The sequence below is a fragment of the Puma concolor genome, chromosome A2 (genome assembly GCF_028749965.1).
Source record: "Puma concolor isolate L17-30 chromosome A2, mPumCon1.1.hap2, whole genome shotgun sequence".
NCBI lineage: Eukaryota > Metazoa > Chordata > Mammalia > Carnivora > Felidae > Puma > Puma concolor.
Window position 1 is genome coordinate 71,260,821 of NC_141668.1, and position 14,833 is coordinate 71,275,653.

The 14,833-nt window shown below is 36.9% G+C and overlaps 1 protein-coding gene across 4 annotated transcripts in view; it reads right to left on the reverse strand.

The window, feature by feature from the left end:
• DYNC1I1 (dynein cytoplasmic 1 intermediate chain 1) overlaps positions 1 to 14,833 on the reverse strand; it is a 321,789-nt gene that overhangs the window by 274,367 nt on the left and 32,589 nt on the right. For 2 of the 4 annotated variants that reach the window (XM_086695920.1, XM_086695909.1), the window contains exons 3-4: positions 8,560 to 8,674; positions 5,718 to 5,859 (exon numbers count right to left, since the gene is read on the reverse strand). In XM_086695920.1, the coding sequence (XP_086552046.1) occupies positions 5,718 to 5,859; positions 8,560 to 8,674 (257 nt within the window). The remainder of the gene's footprint in view (positions 1 to 5,717; positions 5,860 to 8,559; positions 8,675 to 14,833) is intronic. The other 2 variants (XM_086695921.1, XM_086695917.1) reach the window with 1 other exon arrangement.

Consider the following 14,833-nt stretch of genomic DNA (forward strand, 5'->3'; position numbering starts at 1 on the left):
CTGTATGTACAAAATGTTAATAGGCTTATTAAATTTCCTCCAAGGCTTATTAAATAATTACATTATTTTATTGTACTTTTTCACCTTTACCAGAATCTTAATATCTTCCCTTTAGCCTCTGATTCATCAGAACCCCTTAGAAGAGGATGATGGTTTCACCAAAAAAGGATCAAAAGTCCTTTGAAGCTTATCTAGTGCTAGAGAATCCTATGAAATTCAATTGTGGATAAAAACAAAAGTCCTAAAATTTTCTGTTTGGCATTAACCCCATGTTGCCTCTTAGCACATTTTCCTCTCCTGAAATCACTGAGAGAAGAAAAGTGATAAGTAGGTGCAGCCTGCACAACTTGACCACAAACAAATTATTCTACTTTCCTTATTTGAGAGTTCATTGGGCAGTAGATCAGGGAAAGACAGAGTTTATCAAATATCTAAATTTTACCGAAGGATTCTGTCAACATGAAACTTAATATTTACTACATAGAAGCCTAGTGTTTAAATCAAACAGCATAGGGTGTGCAGACATCTGCTCCTTTGTCCCAAATTCTAATCTGGAGTGCACAAAAAGCTGAAAGTCTGAATGACCTCTAATCCATTCCCCGTTATACCTTTGTTCTCCTGTTCAGTGCTTCAGAAGACATTTCTTCTGCTGCTGCATTTAGGACCCCTTGGGAGGGACCTTACCTCCCTAGAGAAAATCTATGGATATAAGAGTTCTGGTTAATAGATGCTGAGAGCTGGGAGGACAGGGATCGATTTTAAATACAATAGGATTATGTTGGGGCAATTGGGGAAATCTGAAAAAAAGTGTAGATATTAGATAAGATGAAAATGTATTGAAATGGAAAAAGAGAGACACTCAATTAGAAAAGCAAATGCAACAGCTTGTATAATGATATCATTTGACATATATATGTTTTGGACATATATATGTTTCGGACACATATATTTTGTGAAAGAACATACACTAAGGTGTTAAGAATATACACTAAGAATATAATTTCCAGTGGTAGGAATATGAATTTTCTCTAATTTTTGGTTGTCCATATCTTCTAATTACACAAAATGCACTGATGTTTTTTCCATAATAATAAGAAGATATTAAAAATAAAATGTGGGGGAACTCAAATGTCCTAATCACTTGGAAAATAGAACTAATGATGGTGTTAAGACCATATATGGTTGAAAAAGAAGACAGAAATTAATTCTTTTACTACCATCATTCCCATGCCACTTCTCACCAAAGGCAAACATCAGTAACCTCTCCTGACTATTTTGCTAAAGATGCTATGGGATAGGTGTTATTATTATAATAGATTGTATAATATTAACATATTAACACATACTTTATTTTTCAAATCATTTTGAAAGTTTTCTTCCTTGAATCAGGTTTGGGACATGGTATTACTTACACCCTGGTAGTCAGGTGAACTTTATGAGATCAATACACCTGCCTGGGTTTAGGCAGGCTAGTACAGCCTCCAATTTAGGTTTATCCCTGAGAAGCCAAAGGTATCTTGACTAACCAAGAGAAGGACCCTGGTGCAAAGCCCCCTGTGATCCATCCATGTGAATGAGAAGAATAAAGGTGGGTGAATGATTACCACTTAGATTCATTTCTGGTTGAATCTATGAAAGTTAGGGATTAAGAGTTGGACAACCCAGAGAGTGGTGTCCAGGGACACGGACCACAATCCATCCTTGGCCTTGTCACGTTCAACTTTTTTACATGATTACTTAGATGAAGATACAGCATCATCAAACTTGAAAATGACACCAACAAATTTTATGAGAGAATCTAAAGAGATCTCTTCCCATTGGAAACAGGTGAAAAAAAAAAAAAAAAAAAAAACCACAATAGCTAAAACTCACATATGCCAGACTCCTTTCTAAGTGCTTTACAGATACTAATTTATTTAATACTAATAATAACCTTTTGGGTTAAGTCACCTATCACCCTATAGGTGATATAGGGATATATCACCTATATCAACTGTTGTCAGAGATCATGCAGGGTAGTGGTATAGATTGTGAAAATTTCTGACAATCTGTCTAAGTTAAAACCTAGCACTGTAGTTATGTTCTGTGTGAACCTGAGACAATTACTTATTCTGTCTATGCCTCAGTGTCCTCATCTGTAAAAATTAGGATAATAGTTGATTCATTCAACCAACATTTATCAAATATCACTCACTCCCTGACCTCAAGGAACTTGCCATTTCCTGAGGAAGGAAGACATGTATTATTCAACTAAATATAAGTCATTCTTCTTTCAGGGCTATAAAGTACTAGATGCATCACTCTTGTGTATAAAAGATATAGGCTGTTGGTTTGAGATTAATACTTAACATTTTGAGAAAAAATATTTTTGTACTCCATTTACAAAAAGTTTTAAAATATGGGTACAGGTGTTTAAATTTCTCAAGTACCATTTAACTAAATACTACTAAATGATCACTCTTCCTTCTGTGATCTTTTGATATGCTGAATTATGGTAACACATTTTCTACACTAAAATATCCTTGAAATTTTTAACCAATCCTAATTAATCATAGCATAGTACCTTCTTAATACTGTGTTGGATTTCAGTTGCATATAGTATATGCAGGATTTTTAAATCTAAGTAAAACTAGTCTTCCAAATGTTTTATTAATAAAATAGATTTTTTAATATCTAAGAGCTTGTTCTTTGCCCAGTATGATTAACTGAGCAATGATTGCTTTCACCAAAATTAAGAGAAAGAAAAATGCCACAAATGTAAATTGCAAATGAGAAGCAGGCAATGCCAACAGAAGCAGAAATTGCAAAACAAATTGTGACCCTTTAAGTTAAAATTAAATCACACTAGTATAATTGAAAAATGATTACATATTTCTACTTTCTATTCACTGGTTTTAAAACCTTTACTCAACTGCTCTTAAAAATCAGTAAAAGTAATTTTTGTTATACTTGACTTTTTTAAAGCCCTACTTTAAACTTTTCCGTAAGGTATATTAAATGTGCCACTTTGCAAATTAACCACTCACAGAGGTTACATAAGAAATGTTTGCCAGTTTAGGCTCTGTAAAGAAAATTTCAGTTTTGGTTTTAGATTCTGACAGATGGATCAGAGAATGTATGTGCACCGTTAGGTAGGACCAGATGTGTTAATTTGATTTCTGAGTTATTTTCTGAAAGATTTTCCACTTTTCAAAGAGCCCAAATTCCACACACATCAGCAAATTTGTGACTACAGAGCTATATTCTCAAGATTTACCAAGTCTTTTTCCCAGTCATGTTTTATGACGTGTTAAAGTTAATAGTAATTGTTTTCAAAGAGGTTTCTTCTATAGAAAAAGATATTCCAAATGGAATTTTAAAAACTGAAGTTTTAAGGTTCTCTTGAAATTAATTCATATCTATTTATAGAAGCAAAGACATAAATTTGCATGGGATTTTCCTTAGTCCAAAATAAGGGCAAGATATCCTAAGATATTCCTAATATTCCTATTCCTCAAGCAAATCTTGTGCTCAGTTTTTCTGAAAATCATCATTTCCTCAGTGTCAATTTTCTTGCATTCCTATGAAACCTACATCCAGGAAGGAATCTGCTCATTGACTTCTAGTTGCCCACCCTTGTCAGAACGGTCCTATCAAGAATGGAAGCTAGTTGGAATTTACTCAGGGTGGGAATAGACAGTACCTCTTCCAAAGTGATTCATTAAGTTACAAAAACATCATATAAGTGGGAGAAAAATGAAGAGTGATGTTCTCTGAGAAGAAATATTTGCTGCTGTCCCCAGAGCAGTAACAGCATAGGTCAGCTTTCTCTACAGTTTTCAAAAGGGTTCATCAACTGTGAAGTCAGTAATAGAATTTAATGCTGCCAAATGCACCCCTTGAAGCTGAGCATTAATGACACAACACCATCATTGTATAGAAACAGGCAAATATATTAACTTAATGATAGGCCAATGGACCCCCTAAGGAATGTAATTATATTGTGCCAGCTCTTGAACAAATGTTAGATCTTACAGAACTGTGTTATTGTTACTTTTTTCCCTCCTCTCAAAGACCTTTTGAAGTGTTCAAAGCAAAAGATGAGAGAAGACGTGTGCTGCCCCCAAATCACAAAGGCGATTTGCTAAAATAAACCAGCCTGGTGCCCACAGAATCTCTACTTCCATTTTTCTCAAACTGAAAGTAGTGTCCACTGGTTTCAAAATTCCCTGTATAAAACAAAATACTCAATTCTGAAACACACCAACAGGCAGACATGGGCGAGACAATTCCAGTCTTACTTACATATTGGTTTCAGAAAGAAAAAAGGAAAAATACACACACAAAACGCAAAAACGCTACAGCTCAGGCTAATACTAGACTATTCTGATTTCCATATTTTTCTCTACCAAAATTGCCTCGGCCTCGAAATAATGTCCTTTCAAAAGAAAATGCTAATGATAATGTGTTAAATGGAAAAAGAAAAATGCAAAATTGTCTACCTGTCAAGCAGTAAAACACATGGTAACAAGAAATATACACAGGTAGACAAGGATAGAAAGATACATGGACAAGGCAAAGGCTGATTTGTTAGAACACTAGTGTGGTGGATGATTTTTTTTTTATTTGAAGTCTTAGTAAAGCATTTTATTTTATTTTATTTTATTTTATTTTATTTTATTTTATTTTATTTTATTTTATTTTAATTACGAGTCAAAGACAGAGGTCACAAATTGCCAGCCCAGAGACAAAAGCCGTCCCACAACTACTTTTAACAAAGTCATTAATGTTTAACATTAAGGAGATTTTTGCACGAAGCCCTTAATTTTTGGCTTCTAATGAAAAATGGAAAGATGTGGAAAAATCGGGTCCGTATTTCCACATGAGCTCAACCAGCCTGAGCTGTGAGGAGACCATCTGGCCTAGCCACGGTGCTTCCCAGCCAGTTGCCGCAGGCCCCCACGCCCAGCTCATTAACATCAACTGCCTGTGGCACCTGCATACGGGAATTCTAGCAAAGGCAACTGGCTTAAGAAAGTTACCATGACTCCATGCATGTTAATGAGACTTCTCTTTTCTCTCTTCGCATCTTTGCCTTCTGGATACCCCTTCAGTGGTCAAATTAGAAAATGTCTATATATTCACTTTCAGAAGTTACCTAATCTTCTGAGTATATATAGTGTAATAAAAATCTGGCAATTGACTCAGAAGACAGAGCAGTCAACTCTGATGATCATAATAATTAGTAATAATAATAAAAACACTTTGGGGACTGAGTTATCAAATTAGTCAATACTATTAAGTCAATAAGCACCACGCTTAAAAAATTAAATTAAGGGTTAGAACATGTTAGTGTTCTATTAACAAAAATTCCCATGGAAACCAAACCAGAGTAGAATAATAAGAAGCTGGATATATATTCCACTTGCCTTTGATCCTTCTCTTTCTTTTAGGCCTAAGCTAATGGATGTGGTTGTGTTTGTCAAACAAGACACATGGTGCTAAATTAGCCCACTCAAGGAAAAATAAGGTACAAGTTTATCATTTCTAGTGCTCAAAATCATTCCTATGCCACTAAAACAGCAAGCCACCATAAATCTAAATATAAACTGACTGAGTATAAATGCAGATGCATGGACATTTAATAGCACACAACAGAGTGGCATGGTGTTTTTTGGCCTCTGTTTTCTTATAATATTGACATCCCCCCTGGCCTTTGTTAGAGGGACAGTTCTTACCTTGTTAATGGTCCCAGGTCTCCTGAGTCTTGGCTTCCAGCTTCACTGGGAGTGCTCACTGATTTCGAGGAGGGAGACATAGGGGTTGGGACTAAATAATGAAAATAACAGGTATCCCATGTTAAAAAATGCAGCGACTGCACTGGAGAAGAGCAGTGTCAGACAAATCAAAACAAATGGGCCCAAATTAAAGTGGTTGTATGGCCAGGAGAGATTAAGATGGGATAAGGAAAAAAAAAAAAAAAAAAAAAAGGAAAGAAAAGGAAGAAAGTCAAGTGAATTTTTCATATTTTGGAAATTAAAATTTGAAATGAATTTAGACAGAATTAACTTAGGGATTCTAAGGCCATGTCCACCTTAACAAAGTGAAATGGAGAATCAAAATAGCTATCCAGATATTTCAACTCAAATATCATCTAGGGTGACCTATCCAGATAATTTCAATTCTCCACTTTATTTTGTTAGTATAGATGTGACCTATTAAAAAAGTGGGTGTCTATAAAACTTTGAAACATTATGGAATAAGTAATTCTGAATAATTTTAAATCGTCAAAGAGAGAGAGGAAAGTCTGTTGTATGTCTACATTGGAGGGAAATCAATTCTCTGTGGAATATAAACTGCATTTACTATGCGAGACTAAATGACAGATAGAGAAAGGGTAAATGTTGAACCTGGTAATTTAAAAATCTTTTTCAAAACAAAGGAAAATGCCAGGCGGCTTTATTTTTACATTTAATGAATAGTTTCATCCCATTGTATTGTTTACTGTGTTCGGAACTTGCTTCCCTTTGCCTGCGGCAGCGCTAGAAGGCACTGCCATGGGCACAAAAGTAAACAGCCATTCTAAAGACCGGAGAAATAAGTTCGAAGATTGAGGTCAGTGCAAGCTGAAGATCTGACACAAGGATAAGAAAAGAAAAAAGGTACAGGAAATGTAAATGTATATATATATTTTTTCTGTCCTTCAGGTACAAGCCAAACGTCCTTCAGATAGAAGCTGCACCAAATAGCCAAGATGGCTCCAGGCCAGACAAATTCAGGGGGTTCTCAATATCACACATGCCAGAGAAGCCATATGGGCAGAAAGAAACTTCAATACATAAGTGTAGATTCCCATTTGGTTTCAATCATGTGCAATTTCCTTTTATTTATTTAATAGAGTAAAGGGTTTAACTATTTTGTCCAAATCCTATAACACAATGGCAGATCTGTCATGAAACTAGGAATTTCGTGAGCTCCCATAATTAATTCACTGATTACCCTCTGTAGTAAGTCAGAGGGTAAGTTGGAGAGATGGATGAAAACTGAAAATGGGCACCACTCTCACCAAGTCCCCTGGCAGGAATGCAGGGATAGCTCAGAATTTGGCCATAGTGGTCATGGTTTAGAGATATTTAACTGTTTTGTTCTTAAAGTTTAATTGCTGGCTTTATTTAGAATAGAGGAAAATAGGACATATGACTATGGGGCTTAACCAGTGTTCACACTGCAACAGAATCTCAAAGGCTATTTTGAGGCAAAAACATAATGGATTACTGCAAAGTGTCTACATTATGTCACAAGTCAACTAAGTATTAAGAAGTTTGTCAGCTCCTCAAAGAAGGTCCATCAGCCAAATATCCCAAAGGTTACATCTTCCATACCATAAAGAAGTTAAACGAAGTAACCAACATCTTGTAGGGGCTCCTTCTATAATTGTTAGACATATGATTTTACCTAATGCAAACTGAGGGTCAGTATAAAATACTTTTTTATGGTGTTTTAGTTGTGTGTGTATATATTAAATTATATCCAGTAACACTTAATAATTCATTAGCTTATTACATATTGCTTTTTCTTACTTATATTAATAAAATACTTGTCATTTTGTTGTACATGGGACAATTTTTATTCTTAGTTTAAGTAACTATGGAAATAAATAAAAATTTATTTTAATATAAAAGCCAATGGTGGGATTTAAAAAAACAAACCATTTTGAAATGAAGACTTGATATTGTATCTACTTGTATGCATTATTTTTAAAGTCTTTTTTTTTTTTTTTTTTTTTTTTTTTACTATATTGGCTATCATGTAGTTTCACAGACACCCCAGGATTATCCTGAAATGTATGGAAAGCAAATGGATAAAGAGAAATAAAATAAATGATCACATGAGAGATACACAATGAAGTGACAGAATAAACACATCATGTAGAAGTTTACCTTCAACACAAATAAACCAAATAATTCAATATCCAAACCCTAGTCACAAAATGAGATTGTGGACAATTAACTACAAATGAATGAGTTGGAGGAGGGGTGTTGCAATAAAAATGCCAATTAGCAGTGAAACCAAGATCTACAATAGACTTGAATAAATTTAAACTTGTTAAGTAGCTGTTAATTTGTCACTATTTTAAGTTTTCCTTCACATTTCCCACTGAGCTTTCTATTTTCATCATGGAATAATTCTATGCCTGTAGTGGTTATGAAATTCATAACCAGATTCACAGTATTTAGGTTGGCAGAGTAAGGCTGGGATTCAGTGATGGAAATGAAGAACAATTTAAGAAAAAAATTCCAAGATTTCTTGTGTTTACCATGTGGCAACTCGTTTAACAAGTATAAAATAATCTACTAGTACACAGTAGAGAAGGTTGACCATATAATCAGTCAATAAGCAGCAATCTGTCTTTCCATCTCCTTCCAGCCCCCTCAATTCCAAAAATAAATACAGCTGAACCATAAGCCACAGAATTTCTTCAAAAATAAAAATAAAAGAGACATAAAAGAATAGTAAACGCTGGACATGGTAAATCCCATGCAAGCCAAATTTAAGAAAACAGTAACACCGTTTAGGTACCTAGAGGGGGCTCCGGTGATATACCAATGCTTTGCAAAAGAGCCTCTGTCTCTCTGCGTTTGCGATCCAGATCAGAGTCGTCCTGAACAGGTTCTTTCTTTTGCTGCATATCAGCCTAAAAAGAGTAGATGCCAGTAAAAAAAGTTAATAACAGAACTAAGTATATGCTTTTCCTGGCTTAAACTGAAAGTGGTAAATGAGTGGCAGTGAAGACCAAGCAAAAGCCATAAATAGATATAATCATGTGTATAAAGGATGAAAAAACACTGCAACTGCTCCACTTAATAATTACTAACCCCGTGCTTTCTCTTTTGTTTGAAGGTTTTTTTTCCCCTGCTTTTATCGCATGGTATGAAAGTTTCTCTCACTCAGTTTTGAAAGAAACCATCAGAGTTAAGTATTTCTGACTGGGATGATATGGATTATTATTTTTTTAATTGTTTGCCTTTTTCAACCCCATTGTCCCTTCTGGGAAGACATACTATCTATCAATTCTTGATGAGTGCGTGTTTATAAAATTCACGCCCCATGTTGGAATTATGAAAACAAAGAATTACTGGGATCTGGCTAAAAAATAAAACTAGTTCTGAAATCTGTAACTGTAAAATACACTCTGTATCAGCAATCTAATTTTACCATGGTTTAAAATAAACCATGCTACAATATTTATTGAGGCATGTGAGCAATATTGATATCTAAGTGTTGTTACTTAATTCTGATTTTCACAGGCTTCCATTAAATATATTAACTCAAGGGAGAAAATTATCTTGTAGAAAAATATAGAATAAAAAAATCATTCAGAAGAAATTTCCCAAATTCTGTCAAACAAACACAGGGCTTCATATAGACAGATCCTATGTCTGGTTCGTGTTTTCTATAGGATAGGAACAACAAAATACAGGTTAAAGAAGGTCATCTGTGGGATTCTGGGCTAATTAAACATTCAGGTCTTTTCTTTTTCCTAACACAGTTAATTGCTTAAGACAAGGCATTTATCCCACATCTGAAACATGGTAACATCCTGCTTCATGATAAAGCTTTGAGAGTTTACAAAAGTGAAGCTATCTTAAGGTTGTCAAAAGCCAAGTATCCAGTTACCAAACACACCCTTCTCCCCAGGGGCAAGTTGGGTACCCTAACAGGTATATTATCTGCTTCAAGGGTAGCCGGGTACATTTCAAAGCACCAAAGCATAATTTACATCGTGGCATCTGAAGCAGAAAAAGTCCATGCAACTTTTACTTCCAGATGACAACCTACACACTGATTATAAGCAAAATGCATCTCTGCATATAATGCTGGGCTCAACACTTTGGTTATTATTCATCTCAGGCTTAAAATGCTCTCATATTTGAAGTCTATCTGTCATTTGAGGAAAAACTGTCATTGTGGGGGTTGATGAAGGCTAATGAGAGCACTAGAGGCTTTCTGGCACTCTCACCTAGCCCAAAATTCTGAAATGACAGCTTAATCTCTATCCGTGAAGATAACAAAGTTCACATTCTTTTCCAATTTTAACATTTAAACTTGAAGAAAGTTCCAAAGTATATGCGCACAACAGAGGCAAAGACAGAACTAAAATAGGAAGAAGGGCCTTGCAGAGTGAGGATCTATATCAACATTCACATATCAGAAAGTTAAAAAAAGGAAGGAGGAAATCAAACAAAAGGGAATTACCATAGAAGTTACTGAAATACAAATGGAAAAACTAAGATAAGCAAAATCCATCTTAGGAAGCCAGTATGAAACAATATAATTTTACAGTGGAGAGTTTAGCCATCACTGGACTTTCAGCTTTACTGAGAGCAGATATGTGTTTATTTTGTTCACCACTATATCCTCACAGTAAAGCTGAGAGGTTAAGTGTCTGACTTGAGCTCCGGTCATTAGCTCTCAGTTCAAGAGTTTGAGCCTCATGTCAGGCTCTGTGCTGACAGCTCAGAGCCTAGAGCCTGCTTCGGATTCTGTGTCTCCCTCGCTGCCCCTACCCTACTCGTGTTCTGTCTGTCTGTCTCTCTCTCAAAATTTAACATTAAATTTTTTTTAATGTATTGAATAAATGAACAATTACCTCCCTTTGGTAATTGTTATTCTATAACTATAGAATCTCAGAATTCTACATCCTTCCACCAACTGCACTCTGTTCAGCAAGCGCCTTTACAACAGCACTGTTAGGAGTCCTCTAAACTTTCAGTGACCCAGTGTTCATAACAGAGTCATTGCTATATCCTAGCAACAAAAAAAGTCATTAACCTTTCCTCATTCTTTTAACAAAAACGTAGTGAAGGACAACAGAGTGTCAACGGTAATGAGACAAAGAGGTTCTAATGGAGCTTAAATAGAGCGAACCGAAGAAGATCTGCCTAATCCTTTCCTTTCCAATAAACTTAGAATATATTATCTAAAACTTTCTGTCATGTATGTCCTATGCAGAAAGGCACAGAATTTTTTTTAATTTATTCTTTAAGCATTAAACATTTAAGAAACACACTAGAGGGCATGTCACACATCAGCATGCATAACCATACACTGTGCAAAAACAGCACACCTGAACTCCTCCTCCAAAATTTCATTCCTTTTCATACAGGTGCCTCTACAACTCATTCTCTGCCTTCCACCTTCTTTAATTCTTAAGGAAGAAGGCAATATAATGACATATATTAGTAAGGACAAATGTCCATCTAGATGTAACAAAAGCTTAAGAAAGCTATCAGCACTCAAAGGTGACAAGGAAAATGCAAACTTAGGTAACTGGGGCTTATTAGAAATAAAGGCAATTCCTATCTGTTACTAATTAGCACCTTAAACTAAACAGAGTGATACTACATCCAAGGCAGTTAGTTATACCAAGTGCTCTAGTCACGAAACTTTTGATTTTCTCCATGTAATTACTGTAGAATCCCAATATATTTTAATGACTCAATAGGAGTGATTTCACAGTGCTAGCAATTAAAAAATGTGCTAGGTGTCTTTCCCAGAAAACGCTATTTCTGTTTGCAAAGAGTAATCACAGCTGAGACCCAGGGAGGAAAATCAAAGAAAGCAAATTTGTCAGCTGAGAACTGTCAGTCACTTTTTCAAAGATAGCTCCATAGTTATTAAAGGAACAAGTGAGGACAGGCCAGGAAACCTCTGTCCGTCCTACCTTACAGCAATCCAGCAGAAGGCCAAGGACAGGACGAAACTTCAGGGTGGCCCCATTAAGGACACCTCATTGCATTAAAGCCAATTTTTCATGAAGTTGGGACTGAATCTGAAATGGTGGCCACTATATTTATTTTGAAATCATATTTCATCCATAATACCACAACCAAAAAAACAGTTGACATCCAAAGAAGCACAGAGTGGTAATTTTATACATGTATAGCTTTCTGGATTCTGTGGAGATAATCAACCTAGGTGGTCCTAACTCACACCAGTTTTCAGTCCTGGTAAAAAAATAGTCACTCAGATTGGCATTAAGAAGCATTTTGTTTCCTTTTTATTCTAAATTTGTGTCATTTAAAATATAAGCTTAAATAAAGTTAAAAATCAAGCCTATAAGTTAAGGCTATTGCTAACACTCTACAAACACCACAAAAACTAGAAAATCTTAAAACTCAGGAGTCAGTGACAGTTGACTGGGGCATCCCATAGACTCAAGATCAGAATTTCCAAGGATATTTGCAGGAAAGAATTCCAGATGTTTGGAAAAGGTGTCTGTGACCAGCATCTCAGACTAGTGCTAACTAGTTGCTGTGTTCACTCATGCACTCAATCATTCTTTGTTTAACCCTTTATTGAAGTCCTGCTAGGTGGCAGGATCTGTGCTAGACATTCACTTGAAAAACACCAGCCCTGTCCTCAAAAGCCTGCCCTCTCTTAGGAGAGAAAGACGAGTGAAGATGCAAACATACTGCTTTGTGCTAACTGGTTTGATGAGGTCAAGGATAGGGGCTGGACTAACTAGGTATAAGAGAAGGTTTTCTGGAGGAAGTGACGTTTGAGGTGAGAACTGAAAGACAGGTAGTTAACAGTCAGGAGAAGGACAATAGAGAGAAGTAGGAGAATGGTACAAGCAGTAAGTAAATATTCACAAACTCCCTGTCAAGAGAGAGTGTGGCCCGTACGGGATATGTGAGTAGCTGAGACTGGCCAGAATGTGGATTTAAGGAGAAAGAAGATGGGGGAGAAAAGAAAGTGCTGTCTTGTCCATCCAGGATCTGATGACCACTATAAGTTGGAGAAGGGGTAGTAAAAGAATGACCCCAGGTTTCTGTTTAGGGCCACGGGCTGGAAGAGGGGATCCTTCCTGAGACTGGAGATAAGGGCGGCTACCCTTAAGGCTTTGACTTCTGGGGCCCAGCATCCTCATTTGAAAATTCCAGGTTTCTTGCAGCTACAAAATGCTGTAATTCCAGGAAACTGGAAGACTTGAATTATAAGATCCATCCAATAACAGTATTTTTGGAAAACGGCCTCATCAGCAGGATCCTGATAAATGTATGTAGCCAACCGTACGGGGTTGCATTCTCCTATTCTGCTTGCCAATCTCAGGAGCAGAATAACCACTGCTTCTTACTGACCAGTTCCTCTGTGCCTTATGTTCTCCTTACATCCTCACAGAACTCTGTGAGGTAGGCACCAATATTTTCCCCATTTTACACAAGGGAGAACAAGGTCAGAAGGGTCTCATACTCACTCAAGGCCATTCTGTGAAGGGCAGAGCCAGGTTTCCCAGCCACATCACCTCAAAAGCCTCGGGGCAAAATCACTGAATTTTCCCGCCTCTGTCTTACGGCAAAGTCTGCTCAGACAAACCAACTCATCACAGTCTACAAAAGTTACTCTGACCCAATTAAGGAAAGATCTTTTGCAGGGGGAAATGGGTTGCTGAGGAACAAGACAGGCTTTAAGGATGGTGTCGTCCAATGAATCGCAAAGTCTGGCCCCGGTCGGACCTTTCGTATCAAAACCTTTGAGATGGAGAGTGAGGGCTCTGTACTGCCACGGGAGCCCGTGGAGCAAGGTCAGGATATGACAGGCTTAACCCTGTGGAAACAAGGAAACTAAGACCGTTGCTTTAATTCCAGGCCCAGAAAATACAGAGCCCAGGTGTACCACACTCCCCACCACCTGCCACTGGCAACCTCCTAGGGCTCCATCTGCTGTGTAACGGGCCAAATCTCCATTGGGCAAAGCTGCCGGGTACAGAAACAGAAAGGGTGGCCCGTTTCGATCAGCCTTGTTTGCCTGCAATTCCCCGCGTGCCCCCCCCCCCCACCATGGGTGAAGTGACAAAGACAAGGCAGACAGCATAATTTGGAACCGGATTTCCCATACCACATCACATTTTGTAGTGATTCTATGAAATTCAAGTTGGATATTAGAACGTCAGTTTAAAAGGAAACTGGTTATTAGTAAAGGATAACAGGTGCTATAAAACTACAGTAAGTGTTGACATTTGAAGGAAAGGAAGCATAATAACCTAATGCCTTTTTTGGCTTTGCCTGGAAATGAATAGCCATTCCTTGTCAATTCTCACCTCTACTTCACTCAAAGACTGCATACATAATAGCAAAGATCACCAAGAGAAAAACATTATGTGCACTGTCAAGGACAAATAAGACGTGGCATCAATCAAAGTGTAATGGAACGGGAGAGATGTGAGATGGCAGGAGGCTAAAACACAATTGCAATTATGTTTTACTTTGTTGGGAAATAATTGTTACAAATCTGTTACCTTGGTCTCACACCCTTATAGTATGAAACAGAGCCTATCTAGATTGTAAGGCATCAAAAGACATTTTCTTTTTCCTTACAGAAAGACTCCAAGTATGGGACAGCTCTGGTTTCTAAACACACGAGTATATCACACATAAAGTTTCCTTCTCAGAAAACTATTCCAAACCACCTTTGGCGTCTGGTTTCTGTACAAGATGTGGGCTATTTCTACATGACCGCAACAAATTGGAGAATTAAAAATAAATTATTTGTTGGATTGAGCTAGGAGAAGAAAACATGACATGACAGCAACGCGCTGAACTGGGAATCCAGAGCCCTGGATTCTGTGTGTGGCAGACAGAAAGTGATATTTCATCTCTGGGTTTCTGCTGCTTTGTGGGCATAACGAGGGGTGTCAGTAGAAAGCCTCTAAAATCTCTTCTAGTTTCAAAATGTCATAATTCTGTGTCCATGGAGCAGAGTCTACTACCATACTACCTACCCTCTCCCCAAGAGGGGGACATACTGCTTTCCCTCTATCAGACCTAGGATCCTTGTTTATGCTGAAAAA